The sequence below is a fragment of the Euprymna scolopes genome, chromosome 27 (assembly GCF_053919585.1).
Source record: "Euprymna scolopes isolate OS-2025 chromosome 27, ASM5391958v1, whole genome shotgun sequence".
Taxonomy (NCBI): domain Eukaryota; kingdom Metazoa; phylum Mollusca; class Cephalopoda; order Sepiida; family Sepiolidae; genus Euprymna; species Euprymna scolopes.
This window is the reverse complement of record NC_136508.1, coordinates 63,839,894-63,861,262: the sequence shown is the minus strand read 5'-3', so window position 1 is coordinate 63,861,262 and position 21,369 is coordinate 63,839,894. Positions and strand designations below refer to the sequence as shown.

At 34.6% G+C, this 21,369-nt stretch overlaps 1 protein-coding gene across 4 annotated transcripts in view; it reads left to right on the top strand.

Moving 5' to 3' along the window:
• LOC145248869 (uncharacterized) overlaps nt 1–21,369 on the top strand; it is a 402,247-nt gene that overhangs the window by 245,671 nt on the left and 135,207 nt on the right. For all 4 annotated transcript variants that reach the window (XM_080110617.1, XM_080110620.1, XM_080110619.1 and 1 more), the window contains exons 5-6: nt 10,749–11,060; nt 14,524–14,781. In XM_080110617.1, the coding sequence (XP_079966743.1) occupies nt 10,749–11,060; nt 14,524–14,781 (570 nt within the window). The remainder of the gene's footprint in view (nt 1–10,748; nt 11,061–14,523; nt 14,782–21,369) is intronic.

Sequence of the window (21,369 nt, the reverse complement as noted above, 5' to 3'; positions counted from 1 at the left end):
ATAATCAGTAGGTGTCTGACACTGTTTTGTATAGTTTTTAACTGATTTTCCCAAACTTAACGTATTCAACAGAGTCCGCGACCATTTGTCTTTTTCAAATACATAGATAAACACTGAGTTTTTTAGCCGATTAAACATTTTACATGAAATAAAAACACTAAAAAATTATCCAGTTAGATAGAAACGTAATTTACCTTACCTTTGCTTTCATTTATTCGTTTTTGGACAACTTTTTCGAATCTGTGTATAATACCCCCCCCCCCCTTTACCCAAATATCAATTAAAAGCTCACATTTTTTAATACAATAAAAAAGAAAACTATTTAGCGTTTCAACGTTTTAGCAACTTTTGGCTTAATCCACTGAATGTTGGTCGAGCCCAAGCTATGATTGACGGTAACTCCCGAGGATCCGGATCCAATTCTGCAAGAGTACCATTTTTTTTTTTTCATTTTCGCCTTTTTTTTTTTTTTTTTAAACTTTTTGGAGTGGATTGCTGTACTAAGAATATAAGAAACATGCAGGGTACAGCTAGTATATATATATATATATATATACTAGCATGGGTGCCCGGCGTTGCTCGGGTGTTTGGAGGTGTATGCTGAGCAAAAAACAAAAAAGAAACGGTCAATTTTTTTAATTTTGACCTCAATTATTGTTTTGGGCTCGAATCAAATTATTAAGTTAGATCCATGTTCAAGGATTCTATATCTAAAAGTTCAAGTGTTTAAACCCAAAATTGTAGGAGGAGTTTGGTAGAGTTCACAAATCGTTGAATTTTGACCCCTTACCAGCCAAATTTCTGGCCGAAAACCGATCACATCGATTTTCCCAAATCTGTATATCAACCCTGTATATTAAATTTCGAGTCTGTAGACTTAAAATTGAGAGAGTTATTGCGTAGGGAAATGTACACAGACACGTTCACTTTTATAGATATACTAGCATTTAAGCCCAGCGTTGACTGGGTGTTTGGAGATGTATTTTAAGCAAAAAAGAAAAAAAGAAAAAAGCTGTCAATTTTTTAAAATGTAACCACTAATATTACCCCTTAACATTTATTGTTTTGGGCTCAAATCGAGTTATTAAGTTAGATCCATATCCAAGGAACCTATATCTAAAATTTCAAGTGTTTAGACCAAAAATTGTCGGAGGAGTTTGGTAGAGTTCTCAAAGGTTAAATCGTTGAACTTTGACCCCTTAACAGCGAAATTTCTGGCCGAAAACCAATTACATCGATTTTCCCAAATCTCAGTACCCTGTATATCAAATTTCGAGTCTGTAGACTAAAAATTGACAGAATTATTGCGTAGTGAAATGTACACACACACACACACGTTCACTTTTATAGATATACTAGCAATCGGTGCCCGGCGTTGCCCAGGTGTTTTGAGGTTAATGCTGAGAAAAAAAAACGGTCAATTTTTTTAAACTTTAAGTTAGATCCATGTCCAAGGAATCTATATCTATAATATCACGTGTTTAGACCCAAAATTGTAGGAGGAGTTTGGTAGAGTTCTCAAAGGTCAAATCGTTTGATAGCGAGGCCAAATTTCGCGATTTTGGCCTTTTTTAAAGCAGTTTGGCCTTCAAAATTTCTGTTTGGCCTTTTTCTTCACCGATGAAATCTGGAGACGCGACGGGAATTTTCGGTTAAAAAATGTTGTTACTATGCACATCTATGCATTGAAATACAATTTGTGGCAAAATTTCAGGAAAAACTAATGGATGGTTCTCTCGCAATAGTCCGGACAATTCGCTAAATTATCTCGTCAAAACCTTAAATCTCGAATTTTTGTGCATTTTTTTTTGGGGGGGGGGGCTAATTTGGCATAATAGTGTCCATTTAATAGTATTATCTTGAAAAAATTAAAAAATAAGGAAAATTACCAAAAAAAACAAACAAGAACAACAAAAGTGTGCCGTATTTTTAAAAGTTTTAATGCGTTGTTTTTATTTGCTTTTTTTTATTTCATCGGTGAAGAAAAAGGCCAAACAGAAATATGAAGGCCAAACTGCTTTAAAAAAAAGGCCAAATTCGCGAAATTTGGCCTCGCTATAAAAAAAAAAAAAGGGGAATCCCCCTACTTGAACTTTCTGTTTAATTAATAATGACTCGCTTGTAGCGTTGATTTTTTTCTTGTTTCGCTATAAAAAAATAACTACTTGATGAAATTACGTGATTTTTTCTGTAGGAAAACTTTATCCCATGACGAGTACGTACAATATATTTTATATTAGATAGAAGCGAAATTAAACAGAAAGTTCAAGTAGGGGGGTTCCCCTTTTTTTTATAGCGAGGCCAAATTTCGCGAATTTGGCCTTTTTTTAAAGCAGTTTGGCCTTCAAAATTTCTGTTTGGCCATTTTCTTCACCGATGAAATAAAAAAAGCAAATAAAAACAACGCAATAAAACTTTTAAAAATACGGCACACTTTTGTTGTTCTTGTTTGTTTGTTTTTTGGTAATTTTCCTTATTTTTTTATTTTTTCAAGATAATACTATTAAATGGACACTATTATGCCAAATTAGCCCCCCCCCCCAAAAAAATAAAATGCACAAAAAAACGAGTGAACGCGCGTATTTTTTTTTTTAGTTTAGTTTCATAATGGCGACCGTGATGTCGGAGGTTCGATTGTTAGATTGTAAGTTAGTTTCGTATTTTTTTAAGTTGTAAATCGCAAGTTAGAAAAAAATTAAACCCTTCCAAGATGGACAATAAATAAGACCAAAATATTTTATGGTAAAGTTAAGAGCGTAAGAACTATACTTTTTTAGGAGATGTGATTATTGGATTAACCAATCAGAAATCGTCTGTGGCACACACATCTCTGTTTTTATAGATATACTAGCAATCGGTGCCCGGCGTTGCCCAGGTGTTTTGAGGTTAATGCTGAGAAAAAAAAAAAACGGTCAATTTTTTAAAACTTTGACCCCTATTATGACCTCTTAACATTTATTGTTTAGGGATCAAGTAAAGTTAATAAGTTAGATCCATGTCCAAGGAATCTATATCTAAAATATCAAGTGTTTACTGTTTAGACCCAGAATTGTAGGAGGAGTTTGGTAGAGTTCTCAAAGGTCAAATCGTTGAATATTGACCACTTAATCGCCAAATTTCTGTCGAAAACCTATCACATCGATTTTCCCAAATCGCGAATTTGGCCCTTTTTTAAAGCAGTTTGGCCTTCAAAATTTCTGTTTGGCCTTTTTCTTCACCGATGAAATCTGGAGACGCAACGGGAATTTTCGGCAAAAAAATGTTGTTACTATGCACATCTATGTAATGAAATACAATTTGTGGCAAAATTTCAGGAAAAACTAATGGATGGTTATCTCGCAATAGTCCGGACAATTCGCTAAATTATCTCGTCAAAACCATAAATCTCGAATTTTTGTGCATTTTTTTTGGGGGGGGGGCTAATTTGGCATAATAGTGTCCATTTAATAGTATTTTCTTGTATAAATAAAAAAATAAGGAAAATTACCAAAAAAAACAAACAAGAACAACAAAAGTGTGCCGTATTTTTAAAAGTTTTATTGCGTTGTTTTTATTTGCTTTTTTTATTTCATCGGTGAAGAAAATGGCCAAACAGAAATTTTGAAGGCCAAACTGCTTAAAAAAAAGGCCAAATTCGCGAAATTTGGCCTTCAAAATTTCTGTTTGGCCATTTTCTTCACCGATGAAATAAAAAAAGCAAATAAAAATAACGCATTAAAACTTTTAAAAATACGGCACACTTTTGTTGTTCTTGTTTGTTTTTTTGGTAATTTTCCTTATTTTTTTATTTTTTCAAGATAATACTATTAAATGGACACTATTATGCTAAATTAGCCCCCCCCCCCCAAAAAAAATGCACAAAAAAACGAGTGAACGCGCGTATTTTTTTTTTTTAGTTTAGTTTCATAATGGCGGCCGTGGTGTCGGAGGTTCGATTGTTAGATTGTAAGTTAGTTTCGTATTTTTTTAAGTTGTAAATCGCAAGTTAGAAAAAAATTAAACCCTTCCAAGATGGACAATAAATAAGACCAAAATATTTTATGGTAAAGTTAAGGGCGTAAGAACTATACTTTTTTAGGAGATGTGATTATTGGATTAACCAATCAGAAATCGTCTGTGGCACACACATCTCTGTTTTTATAGATATATAGATATAGATAGATAGATATAGATAGATATAGGAAAATTTTTCCCAAATGTTTAATATATTAAAATCTATTAGCCAGTGGTAATGTACGTATACTCAATATATAAGTTTCGTGGTTAAATTTTAAATTCTGAAAAAAAACAACATATAGAGACATATATTCGATTTAAGAATTTATTGCTTGACAAAATGAATATATAGAAGGGGTTATTTTAATTTCCTTAATCCATGGATTTTCAACAATGGCTCACATTATCAGAGGAAATGAAATGCAGCTAGCAAAATGTTCAGCTGCGAATGGACGCTATTTTGCTTTTCAGCACAATTGTTGAAAATAGTTTTTTTATATGATCCATTGTTGAAAATCCATGGACCAAGGAAATTAAAATAACCCCTTCTATATATTCCTTTGTCAAGCAATAAATTCTTATATCGAATATATGTCTCTATATATTGTTTTTTTTTTTTTTTTTCAGAATTTAAAATTTAACCACGAAACTTATATATTGCTCTATTCTTAAATATTGAGCTTTTCCTTTTTGGCTAGGATCACCTTGAAAGTATTACTTCAAGTAATATCTATCAGGATTTTATCTCGCTTATACTCAATATATATATATATATATTAAGTAAAAAAAATTCATAATTGTGAATTATCAATCTGTTTCAAAAGGAAAAACAAAAAAAACAAAATCATTTGATTTTTTTTTTATTATTTCCTTTTAAAACTGATTGATAATTCAAAAGATTTTTTTACTCATTATTAATATAGCTCTAGGATACCTATACCTATTGAGCTTATTATATATCCACGGTACAATGGCACTATTTTCTTTTAAAAGTATTAATACATTTATTAATACATTAAGATAAACTCTGCTTTTTAGACTCGAGGTCTAATTCCCTCTATAAAATATAATATATACAATTTATTCAAAAGGAACCAACATTCAAGAGGTTATCTCATTTGCATATTACATTAAGCAAAATCTTTTAATAATTAGCTCTAAATTTTTAATGGAAATTAATAATAGAACTGTTTTAAGTATTCTGCTTAGAAATACTATATAAAGTTGATTTATTTATTTGTAATTATTAATATAACCAAGATTAGCTGCGTTTAAAAATGGGTTTTCATTTAACCTACGAGTTATTTCCCTTCAAATTATGAGATTTTATATCCCTCTTTGAATCTCATAAATGAAGATGGCTAGGTTTCATATTTTCAAAAATCAAAAATATGTTGAACTTTCAGGAAAATCGTAACAACTTGGGACATTTGGTGTGTCTTAAATAGTATGTTACTAAACCCTCCGCCCAGCAATGTTTTTTTACCTGGTGACGCCGGGTATTGACAGCTAGTTATTAAATATATAATTTACTAACCTATGAATAATAATTTCAAATAAATAAGTCATTTTGTAGCATTGTAAATTTTTAATGAAAGATCTCTGAAATGACCGAATGATAGATAACTTCACGTGTAAAGAAATTTTTTTTTTTTTTTTTTTTTTTACATAGGCGTCACCACTTATCAAGGCCGATAGGCCACTCAAGGATAAGGGTTGAAGAGTGTACAGTAGTCAAAAGGACAATATAGTAATCGATAGTAATGGAAGTTCGGTAAATTTGTTAACTTAAGTGGAACGGCTCATCAGAAACTTGTTCACTTTGGACTTGAAGACAACCATATTATAGACAGCTAGAAAGCAGGAAAACGGAAGACAATTCCACAGGCGTGCAGTTCTAAGAGAGAAGCTTTGATCATGGAATCTATGTTTAGGTTTAGGCACAGATAAAGAGTGGGGGGAATTATTGATAGTGTTTTCAGCTAGTCGAGTTTTTCTTGTGAAAGTTTGGCGGGGGGGGGGACCATAGATTGAAGCTCAGTCGAACACTTTCCATGAAAATAACGATAAAGCAGAGACAAACTTGCAACATCTTTTCTGTGAGATAGAGGTTGCAGCGAAGAGAAAAAGACATCTCCCACCAGGCCACGAAGTCTATTTTGAACCCTATCAAGGCAGGACAAGTCTTTTCTAGCAGCTCCTGCCCATATGTGGCAACAGTATTCCATCTTTGGACGTATTTGGCTCTTATATAGATAGAGAATTGCATCAGCAGTCAGATATCTACTGGATCGATAGAAGGATCCTACCATTTTTCCAGCGGCCTTGCCAACAGATTTGATGTATGTATTCCATTTAAGATCAGGAGTAAAGGTCAAGCCCAGAAGCCTGTCAAAACTTGAGGCCTCCCCAAGACGAGAGCCATTCATTTTAATTGATGCCAGATGGGGATCAGAACGTTGATGATGTAAAGATAGAAGCTTGGTTTTAGATGCATTAAAGTAACCAGTCACTCCTTTCCCCATTAGCAAGTGAAATAACAAACATAATAAGAGACCTTAAAATTGTTAAAAGTCATATAGACAAAAGTGCTGCATCTGTCACGGAACACTTGCCACACTTTTAACTAAACCGAAAACATTCTGGAACAACTAAAATATCGAGGCCGAATACTCAGATTTACTTTCCGTGGAAGAAACAATGTTTTGCTTTGAAAAAGTGGAAACGAGCTCTCGGACGTTTCAAATACTATTACCAGGAGCAAATTTTTTTGTTCTGCTGAAAGCTCATTGGACATTTATTGGTGTGATAAACTAAATAGTAAACACGTTGACCACAATAACAGAGCACGGACACATGTATACAAATACTCAACCGGGTATGAAATGATGTCACAGTAAGGAAAAAGAAAGACTATAAAAGGAAGAGTACGTTTGAGAAGACGATCATGTGAGAGAAGACGAGCGTATTTTATTCGAGAATCGGAAATAAATGGCATTATTATGAAAGAAAAGGGAGTTGAAGTTCTTTCCTATTCCTTGTCTACTTTGCAACTGAAACTACAACGTGTCGGGTCTACATGTTTAAAAATGTACAGCGTTACAGACATACCCCCACTCCCACTAAGACTTTAATAAAGGAAACTGACAACAAATTGAATTAGGTGGATCCATACCAAGAACTATGTCAATAGAAAAAAGATTGCTGTGTGCATCAATGCAAGTTATCTGGGCATAGGTTTTATATTTGAATCCTGCTGAATCAAAACCGAAGACACCAGCTGTCTCTTGTCAGAATCGGACACATTTTACATTTTCATCCATGGAGTTGGATAGAATAACAAAGTGAATGAACTTGGTCATACAATGTGAGGCTGGATCTCTGCACCTAAAAACTGATCTCTGTTTGTTCATTAATGGCTCACAACAACATTGATCAGCAAAGCTATGGTGAAACACAAAAGATATCCAGTTAAATGTTCATTAAAAGATGGTTTCAAATCTTTTAGGTACTACTCATTGGTAGTAGACATAAGGTTAAATTAAAACAGGGCAAATAAGGTTACTAGAATCCGACAATGAGGATGAAGATAATGTGTTACAGGTATGTGCTATCACCAATGGCGACATGAAGCAGTCAAATGCGAAAAATATTCATGTATAGCAGCCGTCCTGGAATAAAATCAACAATGATCTTTGTCAAAAAGATTGCCGTTTTTATGAAAAAAGCTCCATGACATTTGTAATTGAGTCTTGTCAAGAATATCGGCTTATTCACACATTAATTCCATTTCAAATTGATGGTAAAACTAAGGCATGAATGTCATAAAAGAGTTCAACATATCATCTGCATTAATTGAGTCTTGCAATAAGTGGATTCTGTTGCAATATGATATCTCAACTCTATCTTTGAGAAAGAAACACTAGTGGGTGACTTAATGACTTTTAAAAGCAGCAGTTTCAAAGTGTTTGTTGAGAGCTGGCATGTCTGATGTGCACACATCATTGGGAAATGGCATTGTTGAGCGATTCAACTGATCAACAAAGCTAATTACTGCCCAGGAAGGTGCTCACTGATACGATTTAACACTGAAGAGAAGCGTTCAGATAATTCTTTGTATATGTATAAAGTCTAGATGAAAGGTGTCAATGATATTCTTCTTCTGGCACCTGAAATTAAGCATATGATTTATTAAAAAAAAAAAAAAAGAAAAGAAAAAAGAGAACATGGTGTTAGTGGGGTCTGACCAGCGAACAAATGTACTAGTAGATGGAGAATAATGATAGTGAGTTCTCACATGCTTTGAACAGTGTGCCTCGTGTAAGGTATCTCTGCTGAGCAATGCTGAAGATAATGAGACCGCTGTAATCAGGTGTTGGAGCAATATGATGTCCTCGATGATTTCGATGATAGTGACTGTAGTGAATATCAACAGGATTCAATATGACCATCTAAAGAATTGACTGGGCCTTTTGTGTCATGTCTCCAAACTAGTCATAGAAGAAAGCTGCTGCATACGTGGTGATGATTATAACTTATTAAAATAAGAAATATTTATTGTACATGAAACAAGTTGAAAACAAAAAAAAAAAAAACTATTTTAACATAAAGAAAAACAAAACAATTTTTACAAATATTAAATGCTTTCTTTGTACTGCTAGAAATTTGAAAGCGTTTGACAATGTCTAAGGGATATAATCAATTTTAACTTCAGTTTAGAAGAAAGACCGAATAAAAGAGAATGTTGAAATTTTTTTTTTTTTTTTTTGTCAGAAAGACTGAAATCTTTATATTTATAAAAATCCAGTTTTTCTTTGAGGAATGCAGGTAATTGATTCTTTTAAATGGGTCCCTTTTCACTGGAGAATTATCCTAAGAATTTTGCCGGAGTTAGCAGTAGTTAGCGTCTTAACAACTGACAACTCAACTCGCTGGTTATGTGCTTAAGTAATCTAACTGCATAACTGAAAAGTTTACGCAAACAGCTTTAGTTTTTGTTGGAGGGAATATTCCAGAATCACTCAAAATAGAATACTTTAACATTCCACATTTTAGTGTATTTATTTGCTTCCCCACCAAAGCAAATCAGGCACAAGGCCGTTTTTAATGTGGGATAAAAACCAGCTCCCCTAAAAGTAGGCAAAAAGGGCGCACTTTGGTTACCAAAAATAATAATTGTCCCAGTATAGGTTTCCCCTCCATTGACTGGTACAAATTGTCTTAAGTGCAGCATCTGCAGAACAGATGCTACACTTTGATCTTGGCCCGAAGGCCAAGAACAACATAAAAAAGGCAAGCCTCTTTATTCCACATTTTAGAATTGCTCCAAATGGAATACCTTAACATTCCATATTTTAGAACGTTCTGGAATATCTCCGAAAACATTTTTATATTCTGTAATAATGTAATATTTTTAATAATTATACACTTTTAATGATAAAAATTGGAATACCTTAATACTTTTATGAGGAAAATATCCTTCCATGACAGAACCCAGTATATATTACGCATTTTCATCCAGCTTTCATGCAAACATAGATAACAATTTATAGTTACTAGCAGTAATATATTCCTTCTAGTTGCATATTTTTACTAGTAATATGTCTGGTTAATGAACACCCCTCCCCCAGGAGAAGGTAATGTTTGAGAGGATCATTTCACGAACAAATAACAGATACTACACTATCCCCCTGCAAAAAAATCTGAAAATAACATACTCCCACTTGCTTGCCAATGAATATTCCTCTCATAGGAGTGGGTAATGCTTGGGAGGATCGTCTCATGACCAAAGAACAGATACTACACTACCCTGTCAACCAAATATTTTTTAAAAAGGTAAGGCCTGGGAGGTTAATCTCATAGCAAACAAACATATACAGTCTGTTTGTTTTTGTTTTTTTTAGAGGAGGCGAAATTTAACTTGACAACTCTATTTTCTTTAATTGCAAATTTGACGACTATTGGTTATTTACAGTTCAGCTTGGTTTGGCAATTCATCATGGTGAGAGTAACATCCGAGCAATGTTTGCAAAATGAAAATATGATCAATTTACTGAGAGAAACATTTGATGAACGAATAATTTCACAAAGTAGACCTTTCAACTGGCTGCCTTGTTCATACGATTTTACAGCATTAGATTATTTTTGGGGGATCTATAAAGTCACGTGTCATTGCTGATAAACCAGACACAATAGACCGCTTGTAAGACATTATTCGACACGTTATTGCCAAAATACAGCCTAATTTAATATGTGCAGTTGTGAAAATTGAAACGCTAGATTACACTATATAATTGCGAGCCACGTGAGCCATATGCCCAACATTGTATTTAAATTATAAATGCCAAAAATTAATCTTTGGAATAAACCAAAGATTTGTATAATAAAAATATTTTTTCAGTGGTTTATTTTAATTTAAAGTTCGCCATCTCTAAGAAAACACCTATACTACACTATTCATTTTAAAGGAGAAGATAATGTTTGAGATGATTACAGCATGAATACCACACTATAAATAGCATTCAATATCATGCTACCTTCTTCCCTAAATTTATAGTGTAATAGTATATCAATAGAAGTGATAATTCGGCTTCAGATAGATACATACGAAATTTACGTAATAGATTTATTCAAGGGAGATAACTTGTGACATTAGTTTTTATTACATTTAAATCTAATTTTTATTTTGTTATTGTGAAATTCTGTAAAATAAAAATGTTTTAACTGGGAATTAATTTTTTTTTTTTTTTCAGTTCCTGTTTCATCTGTATCTCTTCATCGGAAAAGTAAAAACTTTCTTATTGAAGATGAAATTGAATCATTCGTTTGTAAAGTGGATAAATCCAAACCAAAAGCATCTTTTCAGTGGGTTTTATTTGAAAATGGATTCGAAAGAGAAATAACACAGAATATTAATATCACATCGAAACAGAATGGAAAACTTTGGCAAACAAATTCCACTTTAAAACTGAAATTAAAAAGAAACTTTAAAACAATTAAGTGCAGAGCAAGGATTCAAGAAATGGACTGGACAAACTCCACATCTTTAACATTAGATATAAAGTGTGAGTGTTTTTTTTTTTATTTGTTTTATTTTGTTTTTTTGAAGAGTTAGAAATGTGTTGGATTTATCTCCTTTATTTTGTTGTAAAATTAGTGATGGAATGATTCCAATATTTTTCTCAATACAATTATTGATTCTGTACTAAATTCCTGATTCTGATATAATTACCAATTCCGATTCTTTAGAAATTTCTAAATATTTAACTATATAATTGTTATTTTTTTTTCTTGATTTTATATATATATATATATATATATATGAGGTTCCTTCAATAAGTTTCCAAATTTTTATTTTTGCACAGCTATTTAAAATTGTCATAGACTCTTGAAAATTCAGTATATTATTGCTATACATCTCATGAGATGACTGATAAATATTTATGATTTCAAGTTCAAATGAACAGCTAAGGCAGGAATTCGAATACATGCTACTAAAGCCTGATTGTCACAGCTGGTTAATTTCAAAAATGCAGTCTGCACGTGAGGACACTTTAAAAGAACGATATGCAACAAAATTCTGTTTTAAATTTGGAAAATAAAATTGCCACAGAAACCTATGGAATTCTTCAGACTGCTTTTGGACCATCTTGCATAAATTGAGCATCAGTTTTTGAGTGGCATAAGAGATTCAAGAATGGCAGGGAGTCTGTAAAGGATGATGAGATGTGTAGGGGTAAGGAAGTCAGAACACCAGAGTTGATTGGCCCAATAAAGAATTTCAAGTTAAGAACCGTTGTGTGTCCATAGAGATAATAAGTGCATAGTTTGATGTCAGTGTGAGAACTGTACAAACAATTATTCATGATATTCATCCCTCGTAGACTCCCTGCCATTCTTGAATAGCTTATACTACTCAAAAACTGATGCTCGATTCATGCAAAGCAGTCTGAAGCATTCCATACGTTTCTGTGGCATTTTTCCAAGTTTAAAACAGAATTTTATTTATTGCATATCGTGTAAGGAAAAAGTGTAAGGAAAAATTCAAGATGGCGCCCGACTCTCTCTTTAACACGGTAAGATATCCTCAACACGGCACAAGAAGCAACAGCCACACGATTCCCCAGCCAACTCAATCGTCACTCTCCCACGTCTTTCCCCTCACCCGCTTTTATCGTCGTTCTAGGCCGGCTAAATTTGCATATTCCGAGAATTCGTGTGACTTTGCGAGACATCATACTTTACAAAAGACGGCGGTCGCCATCTTGGTCTTTCTTTTCTATTTTTGGTCGGTAACGCTGAGCTGGTCTCGAGGTAAGTCTTTTTCCCCTCATCCGTCTCTCCCACGTACCCACACAACACGCAAACACGCGGGCGCTTATCTCCTGGATGCACGTTACATATCGTTCTTCTAAAGTGTCCTCACATGCAAACTGCATTTTAGTAGGGTGTATTCCAATTCATGCAGTAACTGTTCATTTGAACCTGAAATCATAAAAATTGGTTAGTCATCTCATAAGATGTATCAGAATAACTGAATTTTTAAGAGTCTATGACAATTTTAAATGCCTATACAAAAAGTTTGGAAACTTGTTTAAAGCACTTCGTGTTTTTATATAATGGCTTGAATTAGTTTAAAATGTAAAAGTTAAATAACATCTTTCAATTGTGCTCTAAACAGAAACATTCATTTCGAATACGCCCTATCTTATCAAAGAATCTACAGTTTATTTTTTACGTCGGTCATAAAACTTCTAGCATGTACTATAAGGATGTTAATTTTGGTTAAAATTGGACTGCTCCTTTAATCAGATTTTTTTTTTTTTCGATTAATGATTTTTTTATACTTATTGAAGGCATTCTGAATATAAACCTACCTAAATGCACTCTTAAAAATAAAGTACATTTGTGCGAAATTAAAAAAAAATCAGACTAGGTGTTTCAGAGTCCCTCAGGAACAAGCTCTCACACGCACACACACACACACACACACACACACACAAAATGCCTTTTATATATAAGTAGAGATATGTGCATATAACTTTAATAATCTATTGTTATATATAAATATTAACATATATAGTGTACCTAGACGTGCTGAAGAGTGTGAAGCTTGTAATTGGGACCATGCCTAAGAAAGATTAACAAGATGTTGGTTTACATTCCATTTGACCTTCTGCATATCAGTATAGTCAGAGAAGCAGGTAACAGGAAGGGAATTCCAAAGTCTATCTGTTCTAGAGAAGAAGCTATTAGAATAAAAAAATCTTTCTGGCACTTAGGGACCTCAACAGTGAAGAGGTGTGATTTTGTTGCAAAGTGGGTTTATCAGGGATATGTATGTCGAGGGGGCACAAGTGGAACAAGTTCATCAAAGCACATTTCATTAAAATACTTGTAGAACAGGCACAGAGATGCAACATTGTGGCGATGGGGACAGGGGTTGGAGCCTAGTTGACAAATTGGGACCTATTAGATTTGAGACCCTATCTAAGAGGGAGTGACTAATGATAGATGCACCACCCCAGATGTGTCAACAATACTCCATGCATGGGCAAATGGGGGCCTTGTAGAGATACAGGATACTCTCAGGTGTGAGCAGTTTTCTAGCACGATAGATGGAGCCCACTTTCTTTGCAGCAACCTTTGCAATGTTCTCAGTGTATTTTTTCCAGTTTATATTTCCTGTGAATGTTAGGCCGAGGAGTTTGAAGGAAGAATTCTCAGGTAAGGAGTTATTTGTCATGGATATCGGTGGTTAGAGAGGCTTTTTGTAATTGTTAAAGGAGAGCTAGTTTTACTAGAATTAAATAATATTGTTGTTATGGCTGCATATTTGCCAGGACTGGTGTAGGTATCGCCATGGTTTAAGCTAATTTTTGGATGCATTTTTCACTTTAAATAACGTTTTACACCTTTTCCAACAACAGTTTCTCTTAAAATAGTCATTCTTTATTCATTTCAGAAAATGTTTGCATGTTATTGAACTTCATTTCGGAAAATGTTTGCATGTTATTGAACTTCATTTCGGAAAATGTTTGCATGTTATTGAACTTCATTTCGGAAAATGTTTGCATGTTATTGAACTTCATTTCGGAAAATGTTTGCATGTTATTGAACTTCATTTCGGAAAATGTTTGCATGTTATTGAACTTCATTTCGGAAAATGTTTGCATGTTATTGAACTTCATTTCGGAAAATGTTTGCATGTTATTGAACTTCATTTCGGAAAATGTTTGCATGTTATTGAACTTCATTTCGGAAAATGTTTGCATGTTATTGAACTTCATTTCGGAAAATGTTTGCATGTTATTCAACTTCATTTAGGAAAATGTTTGCATGCTATTCAACTTCATTTCGGAAAATGTTTGCATGCTATTCAACTTCATTTAGGAAAATGTTTGCATACTATTCAACTTCATTTCGGAAAATGTTTGCATGCTATTCAACTTCATTTCGGAAAATGTTTGCATGTTATTCAACTTCATTGTAACATGTGTTATTTCTTCTTTAAATTTTTATTGGCAGATCCACCGCCAGGGAAGCCAAACATCACTGTAAACGATTCTGACATATGTGTTGGTGAAGCAGTAAGAATTATATGTGAATGGAAAGGTGGTCAACCGAGTACTAATCTAACTTTAACTTGTCTTTCTAAGACGAAATCAAAATTAGAACGTGTTACGATCACAGAAACCGTGACTCGTGAAATGAGAAGTCAATGTCGTTGTGATGGAAATCATATTGCTAAAATTGATTTTGGCACGTATAATTTAAATATTCAATGTAAGTAAATCTTCTTCACTTTAAAAAAAAAAACTGTTTACACATTTATCCTTGATTTTTGAATTGCATTAAAAATTGTTTTGTTTTGTTTTGCTTTTATTGTTACGATGAGATCTAGATAAGATACTAATAAAACTTTGTGGATTTTGCTTTTTTATTTTATTTTGTCCCTGTACACACTTGATGACATCATCAAAATGATGACAGCCATCAAATCAGAAAAAGAGAGGAAGAGAACCATGGATGGCCAAAATATATCCAGATAAATACTACTAACACTCTGTGAATCTTGTTGGGCTGTGATCTTGTCTCCATGGATGATATGAAAATGATGACATCCCTAAAGGATGATGCCAACTATAACAAGGTAGAGAGCTCTTTAGTTTTTAAGAGTTGCCTTCCTTGGATCGGGTTTGTTAACCTTTTTATGTTGTATATATTTAAATGCTGCCCACATCAGCATTATGTGGCACAAGGCTGGAAAGTGGGAACCCCGCAGGCTCCCCTAAAGGAGGGGCACTCCTGCAATTTTAAAAATTGCCTGAGTAAGCCCGTCGGCATTCCCCGGTCGGGGCGCCTCAGGCAGCAAGCAATAAACTTGCTCCACCGGAAAGCCCGGTGGCAAGGCCTGGTAGGGTGGACCTCCTAGGTATTACCCAGGCGGTGTACCTCAGTCTAACAGGTGCTGGGCCGGTTCCCGGCCCCTCACCTGTTGGGCTGAGTGTCAAGTGACAAATCCTTGACGAGAATTACCCTGTCTCCCTGCAGCCGAAGCCACTAGGAGACCTTCCCAATCAGATGCAGTAATGGGGGTAGTTATTTAAATGCTGCCCACATCAGCATTATTTGGCACAAGGCCGGAAAGTGGGAACACCGCAGACTCCCCTAAAGGAGGGGCACTCCTGCAATTTTAAAAATTGCCTGAGTAACCCCGTCGGCATTCCCCGGTCGGGGCGCCTCAGGCAGCAAGCAATAAACTTGCCTCACCGAAAAGTCCGGTGGCAAGGCCTGGGAGGGTGGACCTCCTAGGTATTACCCAGGCGGCGTACCTCAGTACAACAGGTGCTAGGCAGGTTTCCGGCCCCACACCTGTTGGGCTGAGTGTCAAGTGACGAATCCTTGACTTGTACTACCCTGTCTCCCTGCAGCCAAAGCCGCTAGGAGACCTTCCCCATCAGAGTTCTAAATGTAGTAAATAAAAACGGCTAGTAAAATATACCTCATGCGTTCATTCTTATCAATATTGTTCCACCCAATATAAAATATTACATGGTGGCAACGAGCAGTGACTGACTGATTTGCAAGTAAGCTCAAGGGAAAAAGTAGATGTAAATATGTCAGAAAGTGAGTACATCAAGATAATTTTTTTAAGAAAAAAAAAATGAAATAAGTTTTCTCTCTCTCTAAAAAAAAAAAAAAATGACAATTCAAATAGATACAAGCATGTTAAGATTAAGCATAACATTAATCAATGACAACAAAATTGTTGCAAGTGTTAGCAAAAGCTTGACTGATACCAAATCACGATATGCAAATATTGAAAGAGTTACTTGCAGTTGTGTTTGGTTGTGAAAAATTTCATACATATGTGTATAGAAAAGAATTCCAAATAAAATCAGATCACAAACCACTAGAAAATATACAAAATAAAAACAGTGCACAAGCACCATCAAGGCTGCAAAGAATGTTACTAAGATTACAACCATATGATGCTCAGATCATATAAAAAAAAACAGGTAAAGAGTTAACAGCAGATTATTTGTCGAGAACACAACTAATACAAAGTGAAGAAATTGAACTTGACTTAACAATACATACTGCCAACATAGCAGTACAGAAACAAACAGAATTACAAGAAGCTACAGAAGATGAAGAATTGGAAATGCTAAAACAATAGTAAATGGATGGCCAGCGGATGTAAAAGATACACCAAAACTTAGAAAGAAATTACTGGGCAATGAAAGACTGTATACAAGATGGATTAGTGACTTAAGGCGAATGTATGCTTATACCAAAAATTATGCGTCCTTAAAAGAATTCATGATGCGAACCAAGAGATGTCAGCTAAAAGCAAGAAATAGTGTTTGTTGTAGAGGAATAAACAAAGACATAGAAATGATGTGAAATATTCAGCGAACACCAAAGAAAGAATACCAAAGAAACTATGATCATAAAAGAACACTCAACCAAGCTATTCCAGAATATTGCAGCTGATATCCCTGAGTTGAATGGTCAACAAAGTTTACTCATCATTGATCAATACAGTAAAGTGCTAGAAGACAATGAAGAGTGTCACAAGTACAAACTGTATCGAATACTTGAAAGCAATTTTCACTATTCACGGGATACCAGAACACTTATACCCGGACAATGCCAAGTATTTCACATCAAATAAGTTCAACAATTTCTTGATGGAACGGGAATTCACACATATCATATCAAGCCTGAGATACCCAGAGTCAAATGTATTCATTACACGAATAGTTCAAACAATAGAAAATACACTAAAAAAGGCAAAACGGGTGGACTACCAAATGACTCTCCTATGCCGAAGAGCAACCCAACTTGATAATCACTTGTCATCACTAGCTGAGATCCTATACAACAGGAAAATAAGAACAAGGACCCCAACCCTGTTGGATACAAATCACAGTAAAAGACAACCAAATCCGTGAGCTTATGAGCATTAAAAGTAGGAAGCAGCAAAAATATTTCGACAAAAATGCAAAATTGAATTGATGATAGGTAGCAAGGTGTCTGTTCTTCAGGAAAATGACACGTGGCAGCCAGCAACTGTTGTAAAGAAATGCACTGAACCATGTATCTATATCATCAAAATGTATAGCAATGGAAAACTATTAAGACGCAACAGAAGACATTTCCAAGAAATATTCAAACCACCAAAAAGAGTCACTTTCAATCTACCAGCCCAGGGGATTAAACAGGATAAGCCAGCATCACTGTTCCAACAGAGCTGTGACTTCACAGAAATAAACAACATCAATATGACAATGCAACACATTTAGCCCATACAACTGCAGACACAGCCTGGAGAAATACAAGACCTACCAACATCATCAAACAGACCTGTGAGAACAAGAAACCCTCCAACAAAATAAAAGGACTTTATGATATATAAATAATAATAAAAAAAATTAAGCACTTAATTTTACTTGACAAGAGAGATGTCACACGGTAGACTCTTTAGTTTTTAAGAGTTGTCTCCCTTGGATCGAGTTTGTTAACTCTTTTATATAGTAAACTAGTGGGGGGTGGGTACCCGGTGTTGGTCGGGTGTTTGGAGGTGTGTGTGTCAGGGGGAGTAGATCAAAACAACCATGTTTAAAAAAAAAAAAATGTTGGCCGGGTGTTTGGAGGTTTAAAAGAAAAAAAAGTTTTAGTAGAAAGGTAGGTTTGAACCCCGAACCCTTGACGCGAAGGTGGAAACGAAATGAAAAAAAAACCCTGAAACCTAACCATCTCGGCCACAAAGGGAGAAGAAGTGATAAGTGTCTTAAGTTAATGTTTATAAAGTGAAATTGACAGCTGCGAGAAATTTAAGTCATGTGATGTTTGACCTTGAAACATGACGTGGCTGCAAGCCAGTTTTCGCTTTTTTTATAATCGACAAATCGGCAATCAAAAATAAAGTCTTGAAAATAGCGCGTAAAAGTCGGGCAAATTAAAAATAGATGCGACCCCCCCCCCCGGTCATAACTCATAGATATTATGATTTAGACATTTTATAAAAAGTTTTATGAAGGAGTGAGCCGACCGAGAAGCCCAACCAAAAAAGCATTTGGCGGACATACACAAAAATATATAGACTAGCGGGGGGTATCCGGTGTTGCCAGGTTGTTTGTAGGTGTGTGTGTTGGGGGGGGGTAGATCAAAACATGGCCGGGTGTTTGGAAGTGTAAAAGAAAAACAAGTTTTAGTAGGAAGGTAGGCTTGACCCCCGAAGCCTAACGAAGGTGGAAACGAAAGGGAAAAAATGCCAGCCACCTAACCATCTCGGCCACGAGTGAGAGGAATTGATAAGTGTGTTAAGTTAAGGTTTATAAAATGAAATATGCAGGTGTAAGGAAGTTAAGTAACATGATGTTTGACCTAGTTTTGCGCTGCAAGCCAGTTACTGTTTCCCCCGCCCCATCATTCGCTTTTCGAAAACGCGGCAACCGAAAATAGCTGGTAAATGTCAGGCAAATTAAAGATAGCCGTGACCCCCGTTCTTAAGTCATAGTTATTATGATTTAGACGTGATATAAAAAGTTTTAAGAAGGAGCGAGCTGACCAAGAAGGCCGACGAAAAAAGCCTTTTGCGGATATATACAAAAATGCACACACACACATCCACAAACAAACACACATTTTCGCTTCTATATATATATATATATAGATAAAACGGCTAGTAAAATATACCTTGTGCGTTTATTTTTATCAATATTGTTCCACCCAATATAAAATATTACATTTAGGCCAATTATTAATACATGTTTTACAAAAAAAATTATTTATTTGATTTCCTAAATTTTCATATTTTATCTGATCAGTCATTTTTTTTCTCTGATTACTAATTTTACCACAGAATTTATGTAGTTTCATTTTTTTTGTTTTACATTTTTTTTTTTTTTACACAAGTAAACTAAATTTATTTATGCATTTTGATGTTATCATAATAACGGTATACACTAAAACGCCACAGATATAAATGGCACAAATGAATCAATAGCAAAAAAGATTTGATATAAAAATTCCTGACTGAATTTTTTAGATGAAAATTGGTTATTCTTATTTGGATTCATCAGACTACTGTTCTGATCTTGAGTGTCATTTTCACAACGTTTCGGTCGATGTAACCTCCAACCTTTTTCAGGTGTATCTTGTCGAACTCTGGAATGTTTCTGTTGAACTTGGGAATCTGAACAGAATATTGAACGGAACCTTTTATTTACTTCATGGGGGTAGCATGCTCTCGTTCTGTCAGCCATAACTGGATAGAGGTTCTAAGTAATTCGCAATTGTATTTTTCACTTGTCCTCACTGAGAACTGAACCTTCAACCTTCAGGAGAATATCACTTTTACAATTAATTTTTCCAAGTATTCTAACCACTGCGACACAGGTCCTCGTGGAAAGTTCTAGTACGAATCTTTGGAGACTTAAATCTATTTTATTTTTAATTATAAATTTATCGCTATTTATTGCTATTATTACTACTAATAATGTTATCATCTTAGATATTATTCCCACAAAGTTTTGGCTGACACAACCTTACACTTTTTCGAGTGCAGTTCCATCTAAATTCCCAAGTTCGACAGAAACATTCCAGAGTTTGACAAGATACACCTGAAGAAGATTGGAGGTTACATCGACCGAAACGTTGTGAAAATAACGCTCAAGATGAGAAGAGTAGTCCGATGAATCCAAATAATTCAAATTGATTTTATTCATTTTTAATATTTGGTCAAGGTTTAATTGTAGGGTCAATTATCCTCATGTCAGGTTCTCAGGACAAACCTTTGTACATAAAATAGTGTTACTACTGACCAAACATTGATGATATTGTTTTTTCTTTACGCTTTGCAAAACTCAATCATATTCTGCAAAGCCAAAAACAAAAACAATAATTTTCCTCTACAAAACAAACAAATCAAACACCATGAATAAATGTTGGAAGATGTAAAGTACCTGAAGCATAAAAATCTGTTAAAAAAATTATCAGATTCTGCATTGAATAATCCGAAAAGGTTGATTTGCCATAAAACAAAATCACTAAACAAATCTTATGTAGAATTTTCCCTTTTTAATCTTATTTTTCACTAGCTGACTGCCCGGCATTGCCCAGTCATACAATATATTTAAACATGATATTTTAATTAATGCGGGTTTCATATGTATTATTATAGAATCAATCCTTTATTGATTATTACATATTATGAAGTATAATTTGCCCAGTGAACTAATTCGCAAAAAGAAAAAATAATAATGATAATGCCGTCTGTGTTTGTTTACAATATCATGTCAGCTGATATTTGGGCTTCATAATGAATGCCCTAGAAAAGTCACTTCTGGTTAATGTTTAGTTTTAAAATATGCAAACGAAGAAATGATTTGCAGTAATTTTAAATGATATTAAATAGAGAAATAGTCAACCACCTCAGCAGAAACAACCTTCTTAGTGACACACAATATGGTTTCCGCTCTGCAAGATCTACCGCAGATGTGCTGACGGTTATATCTCACAGGATTAGTGAATCTCTTGACAAAGACTTCCTTTCTAGGGCAATTGCTCTTGACATATCAAAGGCCTTCGACAAGGTATGGCATAAGGGTCTACTTCACAAGATTTCCAGCTACGGTATAACTAGAAATGTTTTCTCAATCATTGAATCATTTCTCTCTGATAGGCTCATAAGAGTAGTGGTCGATGGACAAAAATCAGAGGCCTGCAGTATTAATGCTGGAGTCCCTCAGGGGTCAATCCTGGGCCCAACTCTCTTCCTGATCTACATCAATGACCTCCCTAAACACATACTTAAATCATTCGTTGACATCTATGCTGATGACACGACCATCTACGGCAAGA